At 28.0% G+C, this 27,821-nt stretch overlaps 4 protein-coding genes and 2 long non-coding RNA genes across 9 annotated transcripts in view; 2 read left to right on the top strand and 4 right to left on the bottom strand.

Annotated features, from left to right (window-relative positions):
- Positions 1 to 5,210, bottom strand: part of LOC112637422 — a 46,025-nt gene extending 40,815 nt beyond the window's left edge. Inside the window, exons 1-2 of the long non-coding RNA XR_003122544.1 lie at positions 5,011 to 5,210; positions 28 to 271 (exon numbers count right to left, since the gene is read on the bottom strand). This is a non-coding gene — a long non-coding RNA (uncharacterized LOC112637422). The remainder of the gene's footprint in view (positions 1 to 27; positions 272 to 5,010) is intronic.
- Positions 5,211 to 5,243: 33 nt separating this feature from the next.
- Positions 5,244 to 7,928, top strand: LOC105256248 (bifunctional methylenetetrahydrofolate dehydrogenase/cyclohydrolase, mitochondrial). Of its 2 annotated transcripts, XM_011266007.3 has the most exons (5): positions 5,244 to 5,431; positions 5,546 to 5,698; positions 6,276 to 6,460; positions 6,545 to 6,913; positions 7,276 to 7,928. In XM_011266007.3, the coding sequence occupies exons 2-5, from the start codon at positions 5,625 to 5,627 to the stop codon at positions 7,665 to 7,667; spliced, it is 1,020 nt and encodes a 339-aa protein (XP_011264309.1). In that variant the 5' UTR covers positions 5,244 to 5,431; positions 5,546 to 5,624; the 3' UTR covers positions 7,668 to 7,928. The 2 variants fall into 2 exon arrangements, with proteins under 2 accessions (XP_011264309.1, XP_025262932.1); XM_025407147.1 differs by having other exon boundaries at positions 5,371 to 5,698.
- Positions 7,929 to 8,303: 375 nt separating this feature from the next.
- Positions 8,304 to 10,109, top strand: LOC105256249 (glyoxylate reductase/hydroxypyruvate reductase). 2 transcript variants are annotated; one of them, XM_011266010.2, is made up of 5 exons: positions 8,304 to 8,391; positions 8,476 to 8,652; positions 8,908 to 9,231; positions 9,316 to 9,773; positions 9,860 to 10,109. In XM_011266010.2, the coding sequence occupies exons 2-5, from the start codon at positions 8,582 to 8,584 to the stop codon at positions 9,985 to 9,987; spliced, it is 981 nt and encodes a 326-aa protein (XP_011264312.1). In that variant the 5' UTR covers positions 8,304 to 8,391; positions 8,476 to 8,581; the 3' UTR covers positions 9,988 to 10,109. The 2 variants fall into 2 exon arrangements, with proteins under 2 accessions (XP_011264312.1, XP_011264311.1); XM_011266009.3 differs by lacking the exon at positions 8,304 to 8,391 and having other exon boundaries at positions 8,433 to 8,652.
- A 483-nt stretch (positions 10,110 to 10,592) lies between these two features.
- Positions 10,593 to 12,102, bottom strand: LOC105256250 (mitochondrial thiamine pyrophosphate carrier). 2 transcript variants are annotated; one of them, XM_025407148.1, is made up of 4 exons: positions 11,861 to 12,102; positions 11,605 to 11,757; positions 11,209 to 11,411; positions 10,593 to 11,108 (listed from the first exon to the last, which is right to left on the bottom strand). In XM_025407148.1, exons 1-4 carry the CDS (start codon positions 12,008 to 12,010, stop codon positions 10,637 to 10,639), a joined length of 978 nt encoding a protein of 325 aa, XP_025262933.1. In that variant the 5' UTR covers positions 12,011 to 12,102; the 3' UTR covers positions 10,593 to 10,636. The 2 variants fall into 2 exon arrangements, with proteins under 2 accessions (XP_025262933.1, XP_011264313.1); XM_011266011.2 differs by having other exon boundaries at positions 10,593 to 11,084.
- Positions 12,103 to 14,755: 2,653 nt separating this feature from the next.
- Positions 14,756 to 16,766, bottom strand: LOC105256247 (astacin). Its single transcript, XM_025407149.1, has 6 exons — positions 16,279 to 16,766; positions 16,001 to 16,116; positions 15,763 to 15,859; positions 15,526 to 15,655; positions 15,247 to 15,443; positions 14,756 to 15,091 (listed from the first exon to the last, which is right to left on the bottom strand). Exons 1-6 carry the CDS (start codon positions 16,385 to 16,387, stop codon positions 14,820 to 14,822), a joined length of 921 nt encoding a protein of 306 aa, XP_025262934.1. The 5' UTR covers positions 16,388 to 16,766; the 3' UTR covers positions 14,756 to 14,819.
- An 8,776-nt stretch (positions 16,767 to 25,542) lies between these two features.
- Positions 25,543 to 26,540, bottom strand: LOC112637423. Its single transcript, XR_003122545.1, has 3 exons — positions 26,352 to 26,540; positions 25,927 to 26,005; positions 25,543 to 25,617 (listed from the first exon to the last, which is right to left on the bottom strand). It is a non-coding gene; the product is annotated as an uncharacterized LOC112637423 (long non-coding RNA).
- Between the last annotated feature and the right edge of the window lie 1,281 nt (positions 26,541 to 27,821).

Genomic DNA, 27,821 nt, shown 5'->3' with positions numbered 1-27,821 from the left:
TCTGTATGTAAAATTAATGTTTCATACCTGATGGTCCTGTGTAATGCCTCAGATGATATATTTCGCTGGCTACATAATGCACGTATCTTCTTGGTAACGGGTATTCAAGGTCCGGAGAATCCGTGTTTTCGGCAAGTAGTAATACCGCAAATGTGGTCAGCCGCCAGTCCAGATTCTGATGGAAATCATGAGCCGCAAATCCAGATTTCTACAGAGAGTCGAAACACGTCCGATATTTCTCGATGAGAACTCGCAAAATTTACGCCACCACCTGCATTAAATTAAAAGGTTAATTAACTACTGAACGCACTGCAAATGGCAATCAATGACCGATGGAATTTCGTAATAAGCCATTGCCTCATTAAATATGCGCACGAAATCGAAAATAATATTAAAAGTTAATAACGCGAGCGTTATAATTGCTGAGAAAGATTTTCAAGAGACAGGGCATTTATGTAGGATAATTTAAAAAAAGATTTAAATAAGATATATATCTATAAATTATTAAAATATTCTTATATATCATCTCATTGTATAAAAATAAAATAATCTTATTATATAAAAATAATTCAAAATATTTCAAAATATTTTCAACTGCGTTTGCAGACGGATTTGCGCAATTAAACATTGACTGAACGCTATCGAGTTAATGACGCAATAACAAAAAGTGACAGCAATCATGTTAACGCAACGATACTGTAATTGTTAGGCACAATTTCTATCAAAATAAACCACTGTGTATCAACGCTGTCATCGTCATGTGCGAACGAATATCCAATACAAAAATTGACTTGCAACAAGCCGACGTGTGACCTACTGACGTCTGTCGACATATCTATCGTTTACATATACGTCAGAATGATCAGTTTTACGTCACAACTTCTCGTCACAGGCGATATTCTCAACGAATTCATTCATATCTGCATGGAAGTTTTTTTTCCGGACTTATCAAGACTTTCCAGATATACCCACAATAAAAATATAAAGATAACATTATCGACAATTTACCACGATGATGATAAAATGTGACAATATGATATAGAATAATATTCAAATAGAAAATTGGAATATAGCCAATTCTAATGTTAATTAATATTTAACAAATATTACTGCTTACGTTTTAATCATCAATTCTCTTTCAATAATCTATTATTGATCGGTCTTTTATTTTATTTAAATTTTCCCAAAACTTATCATTTATTTATTATTAAATAAATAATAATTATTATTTAATAAATTATTTAATAAGTTATTTGATTATTAAATTACTTCATTGTTATTACTTATTATATAATAATTATATAATATAATATTATATAATAATTTTTAATTATTATTACATTTAAATAAATAAAAATCTTTATAAAATTAACTCATTACAAATATTCATTAAAACGAGAAAACCATAAAAACTTATGTGCTATTATTAAAACTTTTATATATTAATTAGTAGGTAAAAATTTTAGCAACTAAAACCTATGCACTAATTATTAAGTATTTTAAATAGAATTTTATCTAAACATAATTTTTTTTTAAACAGTCATAAACTTAGTTATTGAGTACTAAATTCAAAATTGTAAAAATTGACTAGTTTTTAACTTGTAATTGGTTTTTTCTGAAATATTTTACTCGTATATACAATATTTCAATGGTATCTTCAGCCAATTTTAAGCAGATCTATTTGTAAAAAACGGAAAATAGATAACAACCTCATATTTTTCAAAATTTAAGAATATTACGATAAAAACAAGACTCAGACATGAGAGAGACAAATTTAGAAGGCACATTTACGCAAGGCACATTCCGCCTGCTGAATCGATAGCGATAACAATGTATACCGATTATAGTAAACGTTTTATCGTTGAGAGCGCGCAGATTCTACGGACGATAAATTATGTATGAGCGCTGTCGCGAAGCTTACTGGGCGAAGGGTAAAGGACAAAGGGCGAGAGGTGTAGTGCGTATATACGAGACAGGAATATATTTATTCATTCAACGGGGGCGCATAATTTTTTACATAATGCAGTCGATTCTGCACACGGTCCTCCGATCGCAGTCCGAAATATCAAGAGTAATTCTGCTCGCGAAAGGAAAAAAAAAAAGAACACGTCCAATTTATGGAATTATAATATAACGCTCTAAAAATGAAAATCACAAGGAAATGACGTTGTTAAAGGAGAGACGCATAATTATCATACTTGTGCTGCATGTTATGACGGAGAGGGGAGGGAGCGAGTGCCGAATTGTTAAAATGTCGAGTGCCGAGGAATTCTGAGACCCGGGCTCAAAACCAGCCTGTGAATTTAGGAAATTCAAGCGACGCATGGACACACGCGAAAAGAACTCGCCGGAATTAATCACCGTCGACTAAAATAGCTCAGCTGCGTGACATAGTTGTATTCTTTCTCTCTCCCTCATGAAAGAGAATATAAAAGTAGATATTTGCGAGAGAAACAGAAAGAGCGCATACTTTTATAATTTATATTACACTTTTAAATTATACCTTTATATACGTGTGTTAAAACTTCACGTTTGAAGAATTTGCCCTCGCGAATGTAATTTCAACATTGAGATCGCAATTTATTATATATTTATTTATTTCATTTTAATTTTATTTTTTTTGTTTTATTATTTATTTATTATATATTTAAAAATAATAGAACGTTATATATATATATATATATATATATATATATATATAAATAAGTTAATATGTATCTAAAGAAAGAATAAAAATATTATAATATATTATTATTACTGAAATAAAATTGTCATTTAATGTATGTGATTATAGAATTTTTTCATCATAAATTTAATAGTTTTTGAAAAAGAAATACACGAGGAAAAAAGCAATAAAAAATAAATAAATAAGAAAATAAAAGAGTTAAGACTGTAAAAGAATTAAATTTTCTTTATAAGGCCTACAAAAATTTAATGTTACAAATATAATCATATAAATATATAAGATATTCTTTTCAGAAATATATATATTGCTTGACATATTTTTCCATGTCATCGAAGGTATAACCGGAAATATTTCCTATCACAATGTTAGGTATTTCAATTCGGCATATTGCAATCGATTTGCCGGCAAGTCGAAATTTTGACAGCAAGATTTAGCAACAAACGCGCATTCACACATACCAGGACTTGGGGTCATAACTGAGACCAACTATTTGATCAATGGTTGCACGTCGTGGAAGCTCAAGCTCGGTTTATAATATCATAGAAAGTATGCGTCCTATGCGCGCCAACCCTTGCGGCCAACTAAATATTTGGCCATACCGTATAGGAATCTACTAAAATTTATACCCACACTTGCCGACATACTTGCTAATAATCGACAGATTGTTATTTTCATACAAAGTGGTGACAATACGTCATTATAAAATTACGACAGAATATATCATGTGGATTTTCACCAATATCTCCTTCCTATAATAAACTTTTATTATTATTATTTTTATTTTCGCATAATTATTTTAGGTATTAATAATAGGTATATGATAATTTCTTCAACTCTATATTTTCCTATCTCTCTTTACTAAATTGAATATTATCCGTCAAGTTTCGCAATGTGTTAATAATCGGACAACATGTTTAATATTTACTATATAGGCTACGTTACAGTAACTACGACGTGATAGATTAGTGTAATAATTGACATACTTGATAATAATCGATAGATCATTATATCAAGTGAAATAATGACAATGCGGCGTTATAAAATCTCGAATAAAAAATGCATCCTATATAACTTCCTCCAAACACCGTCCTTACTGATAATAAACTTCTTCTAGTATTTCTATTTTCACACAATTTTTTACATTATTTTACATATTAATGATTCCATAAATTCTCTTTCTCTATCTCTCTCTTCTAAATTGGACACCATACGTCAAGTTTCGCAATGTGTGAGTGAATAATCAAACAACATGTTTGATATTTACTATGTACATACGTCATATTATAGTAGCTACAATACGATGAATTGGTGTAATAATTGACGTATTTGATAATAATCAGATCGTTATTTCGAGTAAAATTTTGACACAATGCAATCGTCATAAAATTACAGAAAAAATGCATCATGTGGAATTTTTTCCCAATATCGTTTTTTGCTGATGAAAAATTTATCTTCAGCAAGGACGGTACTAATTTTTACTTTCACACATTTTTTAAAAATTATTTCATATATTAATTATTTTTTCTATTTTATATATATGATTATTTATATTAATGATTCTTCTGGATTTTCTTTTCCTATCTCTCTCTTCTAAATTGAACACGCGGTATATCCATCAAGTGCAAGCTTGTATAATCGAACTACATGTTTAATATTTACTATGTAGGCCACGTTACGGTAGTTACGACACGATGGATTGGTATAATAATACACCGACATATGAGCAGAGTACGTTCAGTCATATTTCATATTCTTAATACTGTTCCCGCGTAATATTATTTCGTCGTCTTTTCCGGGCCCGAAAGTTGCCAATAATTTTACGTAATCCTTTTGATGCGTCTAATATATTATCTCGTTTAACGAAAATGCGTCTTTTTTACCTAATGATCAAGCGACAGGATAATCAGTTATTATTAAATTAAATGTAGAAGAAATCAGAGCATCAATATTTTTACCTGAAACAATTAATATCATTTAATAAACAACTTCTAATCTCTCTCTAGAGATCTCTAATTTCTCTTCACAATTATCTTAAATATTCATATAAATAGTCGATATTTCTAATAATTTTTACATTTCTAATTAATAGTTATTAGACATTTCTAGTAATACTATAATATAACAAAAATTATTTAACATGGAAATAAATTTGTTACGAATAAATTTTGTATCATATAACCTTATTCTCATCTAAATAAAAGTTAATCGGTGCGATCAGCGATATGCAAAGTAGCAGTAACTTTTTACGAAATTTCTTTTGAAATATCTTCAATCAAGTATCAAATCAAGTATCAAATCAATAAGATACGTTACTTTATACTTACATATATCACTTTTCTGGTAGCTGATGTATTAAATCACTTGTTCACTACACTTCTTCTTTACTTTTTAAATACGAAGTATGAGCGCGCTCTGACTGATAGATCCTCCAGCTCCATCATCCGGCAATGACGTAAAACATCTGTGCGCGCGAAAATGAATTCGTGGCACCATCTCTGAGCCAATGTCGAAATCATTTCCTCAAAATTATGCCATGTCGAGTATACAGTATGTAATATTTGTCTCAACATTTCACATGACACTTGACATTACGTTGACTGCGAACATGGGTTTTGCAACTCCAATACCGGTTTTAAACTGCCTATTTTTTCGTACAATGTTTTTCTGGAGTAGGAAAAGGCGAGGCTGGACCGATCGCTTGTTATTTCCATCGATTTCGTAATAAACAACGTCACACGAATAAACGTCAGTATTATCGACCCCCTGCGAGCTGTATTGTTTTTACGACAGCTATTTTGTTGGAATAATATCTCTTGTATTATCGCGGACGTAATAGATTGCATAAGTCTTTTGTAACAGGAATTCCTCGATATATCTTTGACTAGCAGCATGCAATAGCATATATCTCAGAAGAGCGATTGAATCCCTCGAAGCAACAATGTTCTCCCGGAGGAGCATCCTTTCCTTTGTCTCGCAGAGCTTTGCCAGAAAGTTGCATCTGTCAAAAATTCGGTGAGTACAAAAATTATTTTCTTTTGTCAAATAATGCTTTGATATATAGATCATTTTTTCATAGATATATAAGAATATATACATATATATATATATATATATATATATATATAATATATTATTTTTATATTATATAAATATTATATTTACTTATAATATTTAACATTATAATTTATATTATATTATAAACATTTTCTTAATATACATAATATATAAAATTATATAATTTTTACATTATATTATTAAAAAAATCATAGACAATATAAATCTTTATATTTGATTTTTTAATCTGCAATGCAAAGAATATATCTAACCACAAAGTTAAACATTTATATTATCATCAATTATAAGAAATTATAATATTTCAATATACATCTATCTAAAAAGATACTTGTATATTAATAACAAAATTATTAAATATTTTTTGATAGAACCTAAATACATAAAAAGATGACAAGTTTTCAAGAATGTTTATGTTCAATATTAATCCTGAAAAATAAAAGTTTATTAATTATATTTTGAATATAAACTACACAAATTTATATACATACGTAATATCTCTGAATTTTATTTGTAGACAAGAAGCTGCAATAATAGATGGATCAAAAATAGCAGAAGAGATTCAAGAGGAATTAAAAGCTGTTGTAGATACTTGTGTAAATGCCGGGAAAAAGAGACCAAAGCTAGTAGCAATTTTGGTAGGAAATCATCCATCTAGTAAAGCATATATTGGTAGAAAGATGAAAGCTGCAAAATTAGTAGGTAAATATATTTTTGATTCTGATAAATATTCATTTTTATTGGCACAAATTTATCTTTTTTCTAATCCTATTTATTAATAATCAGGAATCGAGAGTTACACCATTCATTTGGGAGAAAACATAACGCAAGCGGATCTTCTTATGGAAATTGATAATCTTAACAAAGATCCATCTGTTGATGGTGTTTTAGTACAATTACCATTGCCAAAAGGTATGAATGATAAAGAAGTATGCCAAGCAATAGTTCCTAAAAAAGATGTGGATGGTTTTCACTTGGAAAATCTTGGCAATTTAACACTAGATAAAAATAGTATTGTACCAGCTACTCCCTTGGCTGTTAAGGAATTAGTACTTAGAAGTAAAATTGAGACATTTGGGAAGAATGCTGTGGTTGTTGGTAGATCAAAACATGTTGGTCTACCTATCGCATTGTTACTTCATGCAGATGGCAAAGGTAATATTAATTTGATATGATAGCAAAGTTGTGTTACATTAAAATAGACTCATATCAGTAACTAGTGACAAATTTATGCAGTCTATATAATGTCTCTATTTACATATTTTAATATTTTTCTTCTTTAGAGAAAAACTTTCTTATAAATTTAAAAATCTTGGTACTATCAAATAACATTAATTTTAGGATTTTTAAATAATGAAAAATTAAAAAAAAAATAAATTTAAATCAATTTTATAAATATAAATAATTTATAATAAACAGTAATAAAAAAAAATTAATATATATTTTAAAATTTTCTTTTTTTTTTAAACTTAAATTCTCTATTAATAAATTTCCCAATTTACATATTCCATTTTTAGGTGAAACAGGTGCCTTGGACATGACAACCACAATTTGTCATATTCACACTCCTCACACGGAACTGGAAAAATTTACAAAGCTGGCTGATCTTGTCGTGGTGGCGGCTGGAGTTCCCGGCTTGATTACTAAGGAAATGATAAAACCGGGCGCTTGTGTAATTGATGTGGGAATCACCAGGGTAAAAACAGCAGATGGTAAATATCGCCTAGTGGGAGACGTGGATTACGATGGTGTAAAGGAAGTTGCTGGGCATATTACACCAGTCCCAGGTGGCGTGGGTCCTATGACGGTGGCGATGCTGATGAAGAACACAGTCACAGCTGCTATGAGAAATCAGAAGGACGCAAAACAAGCCGATCGTTTAAAGGATAGCAAAGCATTTGTATATTGATATACATAATTTGTTATGATGATTCTTGTATTTTATAGTATTATTTTTGTGAAACAAGTTATAAAACCGTTTTACGCAGTATTATCAGAAAACGGAAATATACTATGTGTAATAGCTGAATGAGAAAAAAATGTATAATAAAATCAAACCTGCTCCTTCTATTTACTTGCATTTCACTACATATTTTTATGTTAATTTTATATACATATTTCTCAAACATGATTGTTATAGATAAGTGCCTTCTATTAATTTTAATAATAAATAAATATATGTAAACACATTTTGTTTATAAATTAAATTTCACCACTGTTTTCATGTATCTGACAATGAGATCTCTGTAGCAATCTTTAAGTGCAAATTTGTTATTACATGACTATAATCAGGCACATATATCTCTGCAATTATAGTTCTCATCTTAAACGCTCAATATATCACCGACCATCGACTCAATATTTTACCTTGAAGCTATTGAGTCTTATGGAGACTATCGATCGAGTTTAACATCGACGATATATTTAATCGTGATTTTCAGTGTCTTAAAAAGATTTTGTATACGTTTTAAAAAATTTAGAACTCGATGAAAATTTATATTTATCAATAAGAATTAAAAAATACATAAAAAAGAATTAAAAGTCATCACTGCAAGAAAAAATAAGATTTCCAAAAATCACAACTTATTTATATACATATAGTGATGTATAAATGAGTTTTTAATCCAGAAAAGGTACATTTTTTCTTTTCTATAAAAAAATTTAGAGATTTACATAATTCCAGAGGTTATACGTGATACATACATAATGCAATACAGGAACGCTGTCGGTCTCTTTAAGCGAGGCGAGAGATTTATTCTTTCGAACAGGTTCAATCCAACAATCTGCAATTGTCTGAAAGCGTTTCTAACGAATTCTGTGGAAATGGATAAACCTAAAATTTTAATTACACGACCGGACATACCTGCTGCGGGTTTATCTTTGCTGCACGAACGGTGAATATTCTATTTACAATAAATTTTTATTGCTAAAAACAATTTATTTTATTGAACTATAAAACATATGATTTTAATTATCTCATTGTTCTGTATTTTTTTAAATTTTCATAATCATATAATTTTTTATATTTGACATTTTTAAGTTTTGTGTAAATTTTAAATAATTATGCAATGTAATAAAACAATGTCTATAATGTCATGAAATATAAGAAATTTAATAGCACAATATACAAGTATTTATGTTACTTTCAGACAATATCAGATAATGTCATGGGACAAACCTGAACCAATACCACGATCAGAATTATTATCTAGAATCTGTGGAATGAATGCTCTGTATTGTTTGCTAACAGACAAGATAGATGATGAGGTACTGAAAGCTGCAGGCCCACAATTGAAAGTTGTGGCATCTATGTCAGTAGGAGTGGATCACCTGGATTTAGATGCTTTAAAAAACAGAGGCATTAAAGTCGGTTACACCCCTGATGTTCTTACTGAAGCGACTGCAGAACTGATAGTAGGTCTTCTGTTAGCCACATCAAGGAATTTACTGCAAGCGAATAGAGCAATTTACAAGTATGCTGAACATTAAGAACATGTCGCAAAAGTATATATAATCTTTGCAATATATGAAATGAAATATTGTTTTATGTACTGAAGGAACGAATGGAAAGCCTGGTCGCCGACATGGATGTGTGGCACAGGCTTGTCAGGGAAAACTGTAGGAATTGTCGGTTTTGGTAGAATCGGAATCAGGGTAGCAGAGCTGCTTAAAAACTTCAACATTGCTAAAATGTTATATACAAGTAGAACAGTCAAACCAGAAGCGTCCAAACTCGGCGGTGAAAAGGTTGAATTTGACACATTACTCAAGAACAGTGACTTTGTCGTCGTGACTATAGCTCTGACATCAGAAACGAAGCATTTATTCAATGCTGAGGCCTTTAAACAAATGAAAAAAACGGCTATATTTGTGAACGGTAGTCGCGGAGACATAGTGGATCAAGAAGCGTTGATAAGCGCCTTAAAGAATCGTACAATTGCAGCAGCTGGTTTAGATGTTGTAACACCAGAACCGATACCATTAGATAGTGAATTATTAAAACTAGACAATTGTGGTAGGTGTATAGATTCATGTTATACATAAAAATTGCATATAAAATTTTATATATATATAATATTAATCTATATTTAATCCTTTTAGTGGTTCTACCTCATATAGGAAGTGCTACCATAGAGACTAGAAATGAAATGGCTAGAATTACAGCAAAAAATATTATAGCTGTCCTAGAGGGAATACCTGAAAATATGCCTGCACAAATTAATTTATAACTATTATATTACTGATAAATGACTGAAATATATAATCTTGATTTTCAATAATCATATTGTGATATAAATAAGTTTTAGTCAGTAAAAAATCAATGATAAACTTATGATTTATATATTTAAGAATGGAAAATTATTATTTACAAATATATATGTTGAATAAATCAGTCTTCTACAATATATTAATTTACAGTATTGGTTAAAAGTATTGCATCATTTATAGAAATAGAAAAGTTATTACTTCATTAAATAAAAAATGTAAACATTAACTTACTGTTGATTTATGCTTTAATATCATAAAAAATATAACTTAATATTTATATAGATCTTTCTCTGCATTAAGATAACGCCTGCCTAATTTTATAAGCAATACTTTTAACCAAATTTATATTGCACATACAAATTATATTAATCTATTAACGTATTTGCAATACAAAGGATAGTATACATGTAAAATATATATATTATAATATATTATAAATATATATATATATATATATATATATATATTTATATATAATACTATTTTATATATATATATTTATATATATTTATATATATATATATATTTATATATATATATATATATATATATAAAATAGTATGTCAAATAAGTTAAAATAAGTTCTTCTAATTTAAACTTGCTGTTATATTACAATATTCTTAAGACTAGCAAAACTTGTTCATACATGGTAAAATGCAAAGCTGAAGTTGCGGCAGCTTTTATCTGACTCGGTACTAGACCTTTGAAGAGACCTTGTATCCTTTCTTCTTTTACAGTCACTCTCAAGCAATCCAATAATCCGTTACACTGAAAGAACTTACCAAATCCTTTACGACCATGTTGAAAACCTTGTATCTGCAACCTCTTTCTAGCAAGATCAAACGGATAAACGATCGTTTTCGCAATAAATCCAGCAATGCTACCAGATAACATGGAATTATTGAAATTAGTATTGGTATCAGAAGTGTATTTTTTATAGAAATTTGTGAAAAATTCATAGAATGCAAATTGCAAGCCAGTGTGTGGAGCAATTTGCAATAAAGTTGGTAATAGACCAGAAAAGAAGACCTTCGGCGATTCTTGTCGAAGAATCGTACTAAAAAAGCAAATAAATATGTTACTGAAATATAAAAATATTTTTATAGATATTTGTACTAATAAAAACATAATTTTTATTATTAGTAATAATATAAATTGAAAATAATCTTTCTGCAACTCACCTACAAGAATGTAGCACTCCTTTGTATACTTGATGATTATTTGATTGGGCTACTAATCTAGTCCTTATAGTATCAAAAGGAAATGAAACTATTGTTGCAATGCTTCCAGCACCAGCACCAGCGATAAAATGCATTGAATGGTTCCATTTCTCAATTCTTGGTACACTTTGCATCATTTGCATAAACACATTATAAGAATAAAACTGAAAAAAAAGAAAGGCAAACGTTTAATTTAAAATACCCCATTTAAATTTTAATAAAAATATACTTATTCAATATTTTTGCATAAAAACAAAAGCTTGAAAGATAAAACTTGTCGCTCAATAGTATTCATCAAACTAAACATTTACTTAATTGCTATATTAAATATGTTATTGGATAAATTTTATTCTGCACCTGAGCCATCCCATAGGTAACTGACAACAATTGTGCAGGTATATGGCCCTTCCACAAAGCAGAAATTCCTTCCTCTTTAAATATTAGTAAAAAAGCTTGTGGTACAGAATTATATTTGCTAATATGAGCCTTTGAAATTGGTTCAACTTGTAACTATACAAAAATGATAAATTATGAAATCACACATGCAAAAGAAAATACATCATAAATTTTATTATATAATATAAAACACTTACTTCAATATAATAAAACTTACTTGAAATCTAATTTTTATAACATCTAAAGGCTGACATAAAAATCTTGTTATAAATCCACTGGCAGCTCCTGCAATTGCATGATCTAAATTTGACACAGCAGTTTCTCGCAAAAATCCCATAATTTTCAACTTTAATACATGTGCAATCATTCGAACAATAATTTAAATATTTAAATCAAGCTATAGGTATAAAAAACAAAAGTTGAGGTTGCACTCTATCCCATGCTTAAGACACAAAATAAATAAACTCTAAAGGCGCATTCACATCTTGACAGAAAAACAAAATAGCCAATCAAAACTCGGGTAATAAGCAGTGTGTAAGCAACACATAGATAGGCAAAACATGAAAATTCTAACTACCAGCGCGAGTTGTGATTGGCTCCTGCATTTTCTGCCAAAATGTGAATGCGCCTTAAAACTCACTCGGATGTTCCCCCACTCTTGGAGTAGAGATGGCGCTGAAAATCATTATCGTTTATTCTAAAAGGAAGTATTTCTGCTGAATCCCTCTTTCCTTCATTAGTAGTGATGTGAGTAAGATCTCTTTATTTTATTCTTTCTTTCACAATTTATAATTCTGCAAAAATTGTTTCTAATCAACAAATTTTTAAAGTTACTTCGCTTTATCAATGATTTTTTGGCAAACCGAATAACGTATGTCTAATTGATCAAATATAATCTTTTTTATCATGTTCGTTTATAATCGTCGTACACGTGGATCTTCATTAATATCCTTCTGTAATATCCTATTTTAATGATCAAAGCATAAGTGACTAAAACAAAATATAATTATTTTTCATATTTCATATGGAATAATAAATTTGCACGTTATATTTTGTCGTTTATGCACTCGGAAAATTGATATATATATGCGAGTCACGATTAGAGTTATTTTTTCTCCACGTGTACATACCAAATGTTTCACGAAATTTTTTCTCCGAAACATGACATGAAAAAAATGTTTCAGACAAATTTTATAAAATTTTGAGAAAGAAGAAAATTAATAATCTTGAATTTTAAGATCATTTTTCAAAATTGTATAAATATATTTTTTTTTAATAGAGTGACCCTAATTTTTTTATATAAATTTATTTTACAATACTCAGTCTTAAAAATTATAAACATAGCAAAGCCAATTTATATAAAATTTGTGAAATATTTATTTACATAAATTTTATAAAATATTCATTTTTCGATTGTTATCTCAATAATTTCATGTACAAAATAATGAAAGAAATCAATTAATACAAAAAAATATAAATGTGCAATGAGAATAGTTATTCTTTTTAATTAGAGTAGTTTCATTTAAAAATTAGATTGTCTTTGAAAAATAGAATTCAAGATTATCAACTTTTCCCTTTCTGAAAGCTTTATAAATTTTATATGAAGCATTTTTTTGTACAATATCAAATTTCGAAGAAAAATATCTTGCAAGATTTTATGCGAAACAAACTATACATTGAATGATTTTAGTAAAATATTTAAATTGAATACAAAATGACTGTTTTTAAAAAATCTGTTAATTATATTATAAGTAACTTTATTAAGTTGATCTCAAATATCCTCTCATTTTGGCATGCCTCCATCTTGTATCTCAATGGAGCATGAATGCTTGTGGGAGGTAAAGTAAAAAGGGATCTTGCCTTCGGAATCCACACGATACTGTCTGGAGCCGTTTCTCTAAGTTCCCAATAATTCTTTAATTCTTAAATATTGATACATATTCTTTTAGGCTCTAAATGTCTACAGAAATTATATAACACTTTTTTAAATGATTTTAGGATTAGATAGGATAAAATAAAAATCAAAAACTCTAAACGGAGCTGATGCATATTCATCTGAGGAAAATAAGAAAAAATGATTTCAATTCAACACAAGAACAGAAGAATATCAGACTTTACATCATTGGACATACTCATCAAGAGTTACATGATATTGGAACAGATTTGGCCTATTTATCATACAGTTCATACAATGATTTTTGGACATTTTCCAACTTGAAAAGAAGAAATTGGATATATATATCAGAATATATCAACATCGAGTAAAAGATGAAAGATATCTCTGTAGCATATATTTGAGAAGCTTAATACATTGTAATTGCTACTTACAATATTAGAGCAACATTATTTTGACAAAGAAATCTCAATTATTAAGGCAATTCAGAATTCAAATAATAAATTCACATATTTTTGTGGAAAAGTCCTTGAATAATTATTACTAAGAAATATTAATTGAAAAAATTAAGAAATAAAAAATGATTAATGGTATATGGAAATATCAACAAAATAAGCGAAATCAAGTACAAAATATATTGCAAATATAAAAAATTGCACAACTTAGGTAAGTTTTCATTAATTTTATATATATAATTTTTTTAATTATTAAAATAATTATTAAAAGGTTTTTTTTTAATATGATGATATTAGCATATGATATAATTGTGATATTACACACATTTTCCTCTAAGAAGAACTGATTTTACAAATTGCAATTCTTTTCTAACAATTATATATAAGTTTCAAAATAAAATTTTAATTTTTATATTTCTGTATATAAACTTTAGATTAAAAGCTGTTATTGGAAATGGAAAATCAAGATAGTGATAACATTCATAAGGATTACAAGGATCAGCTGAATAGTTTTTTACTAGGACAATGTCAATATGAAAGACATTATCTATACCAAAGAAGAAATATAATACTATTTGCATAAATAACATGACAAGTATCAAAAAAATTCAATACAAAAACAACGCAAGGTAATAAAGCATCAATGTGATGTGAAACAACTTTAAACTACTTTACAATCAATGATATTACTGTATGACATGTTGCATGTCAATGTAAACTTTATATAAGTTTAATAAATTTTATAATGTATATGTAAATTCAGTCTTTTTCATAACTTATCAAATGTTATTAGCATCTTTAGAAATTACTTTTGCCAGTAATATAGCCTACAATCCCCATGTTTTGCAGATATTGTGATATATTCCTGCTTCTTCCGGCTTATTCAAACATCCATAAAGATTGTTCAGCTTCAGGCAATCGGTTTTACTCATTGCTGTTCGTTGGCCAATCATGACACCAGGCATTTTCGGTGTCAAAGTTGGTTTCATGGGATCTATACTAAAAAAGTAGTTACCGTAATGCATTATGCTGTCATATCCATATTCGTAGCTATACGTCGCATTCTCCGGCGATTGCTTATTGAAGTTTGATCGAAATCCTATAATATATAAAAAAAAAAAATCATCGTTAGAAAAATTCCAACAAAAATAGTAGTCTGTACTTACGCATAATATATATTATAGATTATATAATTATATTTTATTTTGTCATATATTTTATAATTTATATAAATTTAGAAATATAAATATTTACCAGGTATGATATTTTCGTAATGTATATCTATATACATATCTCTATCGGCACGACTGTGCTCGTGGAAGATACCGAGAGCGTGCATCAATTCATGTATCGCTCTTCCCTCGTTTTCTAAGCAATTCGGTCCTTTCTCGTCTGGCGGTTCCAGGGAAAGAATCTGAGCTCCACCGAATTTGCCCACAAATGACCAGCATCTGGATAATTTTTTTTACATATGTTTGAAAGAAATATCTTATTTTTTCATTCGTACTTTTTATATAAAATACGAATATTTACCCTTTAGGATTCATCATTGGCCAAATCAGCAAAAAATCTTTGCTCTTACCATCCCATGGAATAAATTTAACACATGTCATATTATTTATATATGTGATTGCTTTATATATTTTTACATAATCTGCAGGATCTGAAGACAAAAGCTTGTGTATTATACTAATTGTATTCTCTCATCTTTGTTCTTTCAAATATTGAATATAATGTTAACTATATAGTTATATATTAATACATACGTACTATACAAATCACTAATTACATAAGGAACTATTCCATTTTGCCACAATTTATCTGGGAAAACATCCCAACGTAAACCAATACGCCAATAATTGAGATACTGAAATATAAAATACAAGAAATAATAAAAAATATAAAAAATAATGCAAAATGCACTATATAAGAAATATAAAAAAAAATACACAGTAATATAATAAAAAAAATATGAGAAATATTAACAAAATATATATAAAATATATACCTCATTAGTCATGGCTATATCTCCCTCAAACAAACCAGGACGGACTTCTGGGTCCTGCGACGATTCGTAAAGATATAGTAATAAATCTTGTTCTTGATCTTGGTTTAATGTTCTAACTATATAAAATATAGTTTTATAAAAGTTGCATTCTCTGATATTATATATAATACAAAAACTAATCTTCATTACACAGCAATGTCTTTTAATGAGAAATAAAAAAATCTAAAGCCTTTCGATATGCGATAAATCATTTTGATATAATGTAAGCTCATACTCGCCTATATTAGGTATAACAGGATTTATCACATTAACAGAAATTTTTTTATTTATTGGTAAAGCGATTGCAATCGTTGTACAAAATAAGTACATGTATGTTAGCAACTTCATTTTCTCATTTATTTCTACGTATCACACGTTTTTAATTGCTACAAAACATTACTCGTGACGTCTCGCGGTATTTTTTCAAACAGCTGTGTTTTGACACGTGACAGACAAGGTAAAAGTCATTGAACTCATACATGAACTCATTAGTTGCTTCCCTTTACATTAAAGTAATATCTGAGGCTGCGGTCAAGGAGATGCTTTGAAGCATTTGATAGACCAATCAGGGTAAAAGGAGTAAAGATTTCTTTAACCTGATTGGTCAATCAAATGCTTCAAAGCATCTTCAGCTAAAGTCACTAGATTAACAAAGTACCGCAATTTTGATCTCAATAAGATAAGATGGAGCAAACATGGCGTCATTCTAATTTTTATTTAGAAAGACTAAGATTAAAAAAGACGTATGCATTTTTTTCAGATATTTCTATTGAAAAAAACGCATCAGATAAAACTTTCCTGTACATTTTAAATGTGCCAAAAGATTTGCTCTTTATTCCACTTACTGCAATAATGTACACTAAAAATGACAGATCTATATTAAAAATGATAGATCTATATTTAGTAGTTGGAAAGAAAGAGAGGAGAAATGAAAAGTGCATCTAGAGAATTTAAAAGAATAAAAATCTAAAAATAATAATACATAAAAATTAATATTATGTATTTTTTTCATGAGGAATGTGGGGCGCACATTTATGCATTTATTTATTTAGATGAGATTTACTTTAGAGCACATTCAGTATTCAACTTTAATTTTATTTTCTCTTTCTTATGATACAAAAACTGTAATAATACGAAGAACACAATACGCTTATGTATATTAAATAAATTTCGCTTATGTATATTAAATAAATTTATGTATATTAAATAAATATAAATAAGTTTTGTGATCTTTCTCTCTCTCTCTCCTTTCTTTCCGATGTATAGTACAAATTTGTAATATTTTCGCAAAGCACTTGATCTATCATCGAAAAATTTCGAAGTCGCTTACAATCAATTTTCTTGCTTCTTCTATTCATTAATAACTCACGAGAATGTAAATATCCTATAAAATATAAATTGAAACCTTTATTTTTTATTTTATTGGTTTGAAATTTTATTTTTATTTAATTTCAAAAAAGTTATTTTTATTTAATTTTAAAGAATTAGTGAGATTTTTGCGATTTAAAATGACATTAAACACGACGTAAATAATAATTTATAATTTAGTCTAATAATAAAAATTTTTTATTACATATTTAACAATAAAATACATCCGATTTATGTCCTGTTTGATGTCATTTAATTGTAAAATTCTTATTATTCTATTAAAATTGAATAAAAATAAAATTTTAAACTAATAAAATAAAAAATAAAAGTTTCAGTTTTTACTTTATAGGATATTTACATTCTATTAATTGTAAACGAATACAATGCAGTTTATTTTTTATGATAAGATAATGCTTGCAAAAAATTATAATATTAAGTAAAAGAAGTATCATGTAAAAGACTTCAAAACTCTTTTGATGATATATGTATTTTATGTCATCTGGCTTGCTCTTTATTTACTTTTGCTCTCTCTTTCAATAACCTCAAGAACTTTTCGTTATATCTGTAATAATTAACGATTTTAAATGTCCACAAAATAATAATTCAATCTTTTATAATTTATTTAATCTTTTTGAACGTAATTAGTATTCTGTAGATTAATGAAATTATATATTCCCCTCTATATAACACACAAACATGTTTTATATTATTTTATTGTAGTTTCCATAACAGCAAAATATTTGAATATTTAATACCTATACCCTAATACTAAACTGTAAAATATAACAATTATAAAATATAATTAATATTAGCAGATTTTATATAATTGCAAGCTATTTTTTCGTTCTTAATTATTACTATATAATTTTTACTTAACGCTATCCTCTTCTTCGAATCTTTCGATTGTTATACTGTCGCATTCCTAAGATAATAGGTACATGCATTTCCTCCTTCTTGATGTTTGTTGGAATATCTTCCATAGTTATTTATCTTCAGGCATTCTTAAAAAATGTTCAATTCACTGAAGCGACTTTTCTCTATTCTTCCGATTACTATTTCTTTTTGCTTCCAATTTATTCACAAATATTAATATAATATACATAATTTATATATATATTAATGATATATAATTTATATATTATATATTATTATTATATATTATTATAATACATATAATTTATGTAAATTTTGTGTATCTCTCTTAGTCTGACTCTTCCCCTTCGACCTATCCGGCATGGGTGACCCTACTGATAACTACAGCTAATATTCATAGTCTGTTTTTATATTTAAGGCCATCTTAAGTCAAAGAAAATATTGTGATCACTTCATTGATTGAATAAAATTTTAAGATATAATCTAAGATAATTTTAAACATAAGAACAGATTATATATGAATACTGGCCTACGTTACCGCCGGCATAGCTCTTAGGTTCATTAGAGTACTCAAACCTCCTCACCCGGCAAATGCCTTCGTTAAGGTGGAGATACAATCGAGGAGGTAAAATTTTATTTTATTTTCTTTTAATAGTGTAGATTTTTCAAACTTTCCAAATAGAAAATATAATACAAAGAATTTATAAAATATATATTATATAATTATAAAATATTATAGTGTATAATTACATAGCTTGCAGTCATATAAAAATATATTACAAAATATTTATTATAATTATAATACAATTTATAAATTGGTGGTGCTATCAACATCAAATAAATATATGTATATTCGAATTTATTCAAATATTATCAATAATATGGATAATGATGTTGAAAACATCAACATATACGCTTGGACTTAACAATAATATTATGTATATAAAAAGAAAGAGAAAGGAAAGTTCGGAGAATAAAACCATTATTCGGAAAATGGAGATATATTTTCCATTTTTCGACTTTTATTCAAGATTTATTTTCTCTCCCCCCCCCTCTCTCTCTCTCTATTGTAAGTGTTATAAATAACACTATAAATAACACTTTTCCACATAGTTTTGTTATATTTTCCATAATTGTATAACTTGATACATAATATTTTATTTTGACTATATGTTAACTCGAAATATAATATAAAGAGTTATAAAACATAAATTACAAAATTAATTTAATATATAATAATACAATTAAATTGAAAGTGTATAATGTATAACAATAACAATAAAATAAAATATACATAATTCATAATACATTATACATAAAATAGTTAATATATACAATTTTACATACATGAGTATTTTGTTATATTACACGAAAATATCAAAAATGCGTACAATGTAAAATTTATTAGAAATGTTTAGATTGACGCTGATAATCTATCGCAACCAAAAGAATCATTAATAAATTTATCGATTATGTCTTTCAATTAAGAAAGAGTACCCGGAATTTTAATGCATTTTGTAAAAAGTTTTCTTTTCTACAATATTATCGCGAAAAGATAAATTGAGCTTTGATTAAATTAAAGAAAAAATCGCGATTTAAATTTCACGAATGTATGTGATGAATAAATTGATAATAATATTTAACCACAATACATATAATTTCTATAATCTGAATACAACGTGCGCACACGCAATATAATTATTATCGTTTTATATGATAATAAAAAGATTGTGATATTAGAGGCGCATTTTATATGATCTGCAATTATAATATACGAGGAATCTGCAATTATAATATATGACGTAAAAAACTAAACGCGTATTCAAAATGTGATACTCGATTTCTTTTCAAATATACAATTTCATGTAAATTTTGTGATTAAAAATAAAAAATATCCGCGGACAATTGCAAACATGCTAAACTTTAATGTTCTTTAAAATCGCATTATCACCACGTTCAATGAAGGATAACTAACCCAACGATTAAACCAGATCAAAATCCCTCTGCCGAGTGACACGCTGGTTAATATCTGACAGAGAGAAGAACGATCCTAAAAGTGGAAAACGACTTCAATTTGTCTTATTTCTTCTATTTCGGATCTTGCGAAATCGACAATGAATAGTTAAGTGATTCATTAAACATCAGAAATCCCTTTACAGGAAGGAACGAATCCCTGATCTTCCTAATTGCTCCTGATAACAGTGATTTCGGCAGCGAATTAACTGTTACCCTTCTTATCATTTTCAATAAATGAAATTAAAATTCGCATAAAAAAAATGTTCTTCCATTTTAAGAAATATCTTTTTTTACTAAATAATAACTGAATATAATGATTTTTATATACATGTTAGAATCAAGTATATTTAGAAAAAATAAAATATATGTGCTTTTAGCGTTACTTGATTAAATATGTGAATAATAATAATTTTAGGGTACTAAATGTGCTCGAGACAAATCAAATCTAATAACAGTAAGATATTTAACAGACAGACAAAAAAAATTTAATTTGAATATTTAGCAGCATCAAATGATTATCAAGAAATTAATTTTTCTGTTGCATTTAACAGTTAACACTTAGCACGTAACAATAATTTGCTGATCTCATCTTACTGATATCAGAGTACCCATTCGATTTATCTCGAATTTTTTAATTACTCACACATTTTATATTATATCATGCATTCCTAATATATTAATTAAGAATAATACAAAAAAGAGTTTTTTCAAATATATCACAATTTCGCACATGTATTTTATTATATATACATATATATTTGTCTTATCTAACATAAATAAACTGTATAGTGGATACCATATACTGAAATAGTGGAACTCCCAGTGCCTGTAAGTGGTTTCTTAAAAGAGACCAAAAATAAAATTAATTAAAAATTAATTAGTAAAATATACTTGTTTGTAACTAATATAATTTTTCAAATAATGAAAATTTTGCACAAAAAGTCTGCAAACACTTATTAAATTAAATTTATATTTGAAAAAGGCAATTTTAAAAATCAATTTTTCTATTATATTCATTTTTGAACTATTATTAGATATGTTCATTATTAAAATAATATTGATATTAATAGAAGAACATTTTTAACAAAAAAATATACTTTTTCTCAAAATATATTTAATGAATTTTATGATTCGATTCAAACAATCACTGCCAAAAACATTGTTTCCAGAAACCACCAAGAAAATCTGAGTTTAATTCCAACTCTGTAATGGAAATTTCCAATTTTTAATAAAGCACCGAACTATGCGTTGAAGATAGATCTCCAAAACCGACAAGAAGTAACTCTCCACAATGAAAATCGTTTCGACTATCCGTCAGTACAAACCGCGCATTTGCTAGCATCCACCTGACATGAGGAATAGCGATAAAGCTTTTTCGCGGAGACAACGATCACGTTCAAAAACGTGAAAAGAACGCAATTGTTTGCAATATAATTTATTATAAAATCGTTCAATAAATATCTAACGCGATGCAAAATCCTCGAAATACATTTAATTAAAAACGATAATTAAATAAAATTATTTTATTTTACAGATTTTAATTTCCGCGTGATCGATAATGATTAATTTTAATCTTTCGCAATATTTTATTTTTGAATATACTTGCGTTTCTGTAATATTAAAAGCGCACCAAATTTTACGAATAAAAAGTTAATATCTAATTATTGCGTTAACATTGTTGTCTCTCTTGACACTTTTATTTAATAATTTTTATATTATGTATATAATAATCTTTATATTAGGATGTTTTCTTACGGTATTTGCGCGATTACGAAAGTTTCTCAAATTTATTAATAATCTTTTAGTATAAAAAGCAAGCTATCCAAATATTTGAATAATTTTGCAATAAAAATATTCAAATAAAATATATATCGAACGTGTTAATTAAACAAATTTTGTTATTGTACGTATTTTTCTAATTTCGTGTAATGTACAATAGATTTCTTTTATATTATAACAATTAGATTACAATTTATATACAAATGCACAGAAAATTAAAAAAAAATTAAAAATAATACAATTTATAGATATAATTTAATAATTGATGCTATTAGTATCAATATACTCAATTTAAGAAAATTATAATGTATGTTTATTATTCGAAATGATTAATCAATGATAATCAATATATATAGATTTAAATAAATTTTAAAAAAATTATTTAGTTTGAATTACTTATTTTCTCAATATTTTATCGAATCAATATTATCATATTAGATACTAATAACATTCACATTTAATTTTAAAATTGTATAATTTTTAAGAAAATACAATTTTTATATGATGAAATAAAGTATTAATACAGTTTATAAAAAATAAAATATTAAATGTTAAATTTAATACATATTATACTAAAATTATAATAAAATGTAACTTAAATGTATATTATGTATTTAAGTTACATTTTTTACATTTTCCGTACATTTTTTATTTTTATTTATAATTTTTCCATAATTAATTTCAATTCTTTATAATTTATTTAATTCTACATTAAATAAATTATATATATGAAAATACCCCCTAAAAATAACGTATTTTTATGTTTCTTTTTCCTGAAAATAAATTTAATTTTTATATGCCCTAATAGCCCTAATAGCCCTAATAACCCTAACACACCTAACAGTCCTAACAGTCCTAAGAGTCCTAACAGACTTAATGGCTCGCTGTAGCAGACCTAACACAGACCTAACATCCCTAGCCGCCCTATTTGCTGGCTTTACACCAACAGAAATTCACGATAAGAAATTTGGGGAATCCTAATTAGGAATCCGCGATAATGAAAAATTTAAGAAGCCCTAACCGGAAATTCGCGATAAAAGGAAGCCTTAGCGGCGCAACACATCTTTTGGCCAATATTGCCAATATTGATATATGTATTATCCAAGCCAGTTATCTCTGCTTCTGGCTATATTCATTATGACAACTATTTGTTTACGATCGTACGATATTATGATCGTATTTTAACGTACGTCATTCAGTCGTCAGAAGAATCGCGAAATAAATTATCATGCATAAAATATAATTAGCATGCATTTTAACTCTCGGTCGGCGGGTTGCTTATAAATATCTTTATTTTTTAGATTAAATATTTAGAAATTAAAAATCTATTTTTAAAATCGTTTTGTAAAGGCCAATATATATATAATGGAAATAAATATTACATGTCTATATCTATTGTCACTTTAACAATATCTTTTCTTTTACTTTAATTTTTACACGTATTGTCCTGCCAATCAAGAGTTAGAAGCAACGGATTTCTTCATGCATTTACAAATCCTTTGCTTCAAAATAAAAAGTTGTCACTTACCGGCACTGATGCGCAACAGCGGAATTGATATTGAAGCTATGTTGTCTGTAACATACAAATATAAAGTGCAAATTATATCAATTGTCAAAATAATTAATATTTTAAGAAATTATTATTGGACTCATTGAATTTTATATCCAATGTACGCAATTATAAATAGATGTATAAATATGAAATAATTTTATAAGTAATTAATTTTTTTTAAGTCGAAACTTTTATAGAAAGAATTATTGTAAAAATTTGTCCAATTTTTTCATGTTTAAATCATTTATATAAATCAAATTAATTAATTAATTAATTTATATAAAATTAATATAAATAATAATACTCACCATCAGGTTGTTCCGCTGGTGCAAGATGCCTTTCCTAGGCCTGCTCCTCCTCTCAGATCATCTGGGTTGGTTATATCTATAACATACACATAGAAAATCCAAATTATAATAACGTCCAAAATAATTAATATTTCAAAGAATTATTATTGTATGTATTGTGTATCTTATATTGTGTATCTTATATTCAATCCATATAATAATAAGTAGATTCATAAAATAATTCTATAAATTAAAGAAAAACATTATTAATAATTCTTTAATAATTTTATAAAAGCTTATATCTTTACAAGAGATTATAGCTTTTATTTAAAAATCTTTTTCTCTCTTATTTAAATCATATAAATAAACAAATCAAATTAATTGTTGCGATTAATTGTTTGATTTAAATTAGAATAAATATATTTAATATTTAATATATAATTACAAATAAATAAATTGCTTACCAGAAGGTTGCTCTGCCGGAGCCTGATGCCTCTCCTAGGCCTCCTCCTCCTCTCAGTTAGACGCGCGATACTTAACGGCACTCCCGCACTCACGAGCGATATTTTTATATCGCTATTTTCGCACCTTTACGCGCGATACTGAACAGCACTCCCGCACTATTCGATACGATTAAAAATTTTCTGTTTTGTCGCGCGATGTATATATTTAATATATATATACTTTAAACGGCACTCCCGGTTTCGATACGAGCGAAAATCCCGTTTCACTTGTGAAAGTGGGATTACGAGAAAGTCCAACGCGAAAACGCGATAACGCGATGACGCGAAAAAGCTAAACGCGAAAACGCGGTAACGAGACGCCGCCGTCCGCGACACGTTGACGACACCGACGACGAAAAGAAATATATATATATATATTTTTTTTTCTTTTTTTAATAATATTTATGTTTTTTTTCTCTGAATATAAATTTTAATTTTTACATTCCCTAATAGCCCTAACAAACCTACCAGCCCTAACATCCCTAACAGTCCTAGCAGTCCTAACAGCCCTAGCCGCCTTACTTGCTGGCTTACACCAGCAAAAATTCGCGATAAGGTGCAATTTGGGGAGCCCTAAATCGGAAATTCGCGATAAAATTTAAAGAGCCTTAACCGCGCAACACATCTTTTGGCCAATATTGACCATGTATTTTTCAGGCCAGTTATCTCCACTTCTGGCCATTCATTCTGACGACTATTTGTTTCAAAAACGATCATGCGATATTATGATCGTTTCTTTAACGTACGTTATTCAGTTGTCAAAAATTGCAAGTATATAATAATATAGTATTATAAATTATCATGCATAAAAGATAAAAAGCATGCATTTTAACTCTCGGTTGGCAGATTGGTTAGAAATATCTCTATTTTATAGATTAAATATTATCGATTAAAAACTTATATTTTTATAAAATTGTTTTTTATAGAGACCGATATATAATAGAATTTAGAATATTTCATGTATGTCCATCATACAATTGCAATCAAAATCATCTATCTTTATTAAAATCATCTATCTTTATTAAAAATATTTTTCCTTTACTTTTTCACTTTAATTTTTACTCGCGTATTGTCCCGCCAACGGAGAGTTAGAAGCAATGGATTTCTTCATGCATTTATAAATCCTTTGCTTCAAAATAAAAGGTTGTCACTTACCGGCACTGATGCGCAACAGCGGAATTGATATTGAAGCTACGTTGTCTGGAACATACAAATATAAAATGGAAATTACATCAATGTTTAAAATAATTAATATTTTAAGAAATTTATTATTGGATTCATTGAATTTTATGTCCGATGTGCGCAATTATAAATAGATATATAAATATAAAATAATTTTATAATTAATTAATTTTTTCAAGTAGAACCTTTAGAAAGAATTATATAGAAAGAAATATTACAAAAATTTCCCAATTTTTCTTGTTTAAATCATTCACATAAATCAAATTAATAAATTAATTAATTCATTTATATACAATTAATATAAATAATGAATATAATAATATTCACCATCAGGTTGTTCCGCTGGTGCAGGATGCCTCTCCTAGGCCTGCTCCTCCTCTCAGATCATCTGGGTTGTTGCGTCGATCTATAACATACAATAGAAGATCTAAATTGTAATAATGTTCAAAATAATTAATATTTTAAAAATTATTGTATGCATTGAATTTTATATCCGACGCATATAATAATAGCAGATTAATAAAATAAAATATTAGTAATAATTCTTGAATAACTTTATAAAACCTTTACAAGATTATAAATTTTATATAAAAATCTTTTTCTTTAAAATTCGTATTTAAATCATATGAATAAAAAAATCAAATTACGATTAATTGCTTAATTTAAATTATAATAAATATATTCAATATTTAATTTATATATATATATATATATATATATATATATATAATTGCAATAAATAAACTATTTACCAGACGGTTGCTCTGCCGAAGCTCGATGCCTCTCCTAGGCCTCCTCCTCCTCTCAGTCTTAATCGCGCGATACTTTTAGCAGCACTCCCGCACTCACGTGCGATATTTTTATATCGCTATTTTCGCACTTTTATGCGCGATACTGAACGGCACTCCCGCACTATTCGATAAGATAAAAAATTTTCTGTTTTGTCGCGCGATGTATATATTTAATATATATATACTTTTAAACGACACTCCCGGTTTCGGTACGAGCGAAAATCCCGTTTCACTTTTACAAGAGTCATCTTCGAGTCAACAGGTCGGGAATTCAACGCATCTTACCTCCGAACAAGAGTTAAGTCCGAAACGGAAGAAAACTATCGATTGATGGAATCAACGCGAATGGAGTTCACTCGACTCTTGTCCGCGCCTAATATCCTATCTCAGACGGAACAAGAGAAGGGATCCATTAACGATGATTCCAAGCAATCGATCGAATCCTAACCGATCCGTACCGAACTGGAGCTAGAAGCAGAGCGTGACCTCAATCAGCCGGACTTTTGAGCAAAAGCTCAAAATCGCGCGCCCACATACACAGTACTGGCATCCGCATGCGCGCCGGCATCACCTAAATGCCGCGTTGCACCAGGCGTGAGACAAAGATCGTTGCAGCAACGACTCAATGAACATCCCAGTTAATTGACGTCGGAAGATGACAACTCGATGACAAATAAATGAAATTGGGATTGCGAGAAAGTCCAATGCGAAAACGCGATGACGCGATGACGCGAAAAAGCTAAACGCGAAAACGCGTAACGCGAAGACGCCGCCGTCCGCGACACGTTGACGGCATCGACGACGCGAAAGGGTACTTAGCTTCCTCTTCAGGCTCCTTGAGATTTTCTAAATTAAAAAATTTAAAATAAAACTTCAAGGCACCATCCAAGTACTAAGCCCTCCCACCGCGACAAGGTGTACCCCTGGGAGGGTTATATTATATATAATTTTATATATAATATATATATTAATATATATATAATTATAAATCTCTTTATAAAACTCAAAATAATTCATTTTGTAAAATTATTACGCGTAATGAATTTGTTATTTTCATTATTGATATATATATATATAATGCAATACATGTATATTAATACGATTATAGTCGAAAGTTTAATATATTGAAAGTCATGATACAATAATCGTTTAATTAATAATTAATTTAAGAATATACGACGTATTTCGCACTACGATCTTTATTGCTCGAGTGTCGCTTTATGAATAATACGAAGGCCATACGTGTATACTAGCGCGCTATTGTTTACGTCAAGATCGAATGCCGTATTGTTCGTGTCATATCAAAATATATTATTATATTATATTATTACATATAAGGTAAGATAAATATGTTAACGTACGTAGATATTTCGATGACAACAGTAATTATCAATCTTGGCGTAAACAATACGTATTTTATTATATATATAT

The sequence above is a fragment of the Camponotus floridanus genome, unplaced genomic scaffold (assembly GCF_003227725.1).
Source record: "Camponotus floridanus strain SB8 unplaced genomic scaffold, Cflo_v7.5 scaffold163, whole genome shotgun sequence".
Classification (NCBI taxonomy): domain Eukaryota; kingdom Metazoa; phylum Arthropoda; class Insecta; order Hymenoptera; family Formicidae; genus Camponotus; species Camponotus floridanus.
Note: the sequence above shows the minus strand (reverse complement) of the source record. Positions and strands in the feature narration are given on the sequence as shown.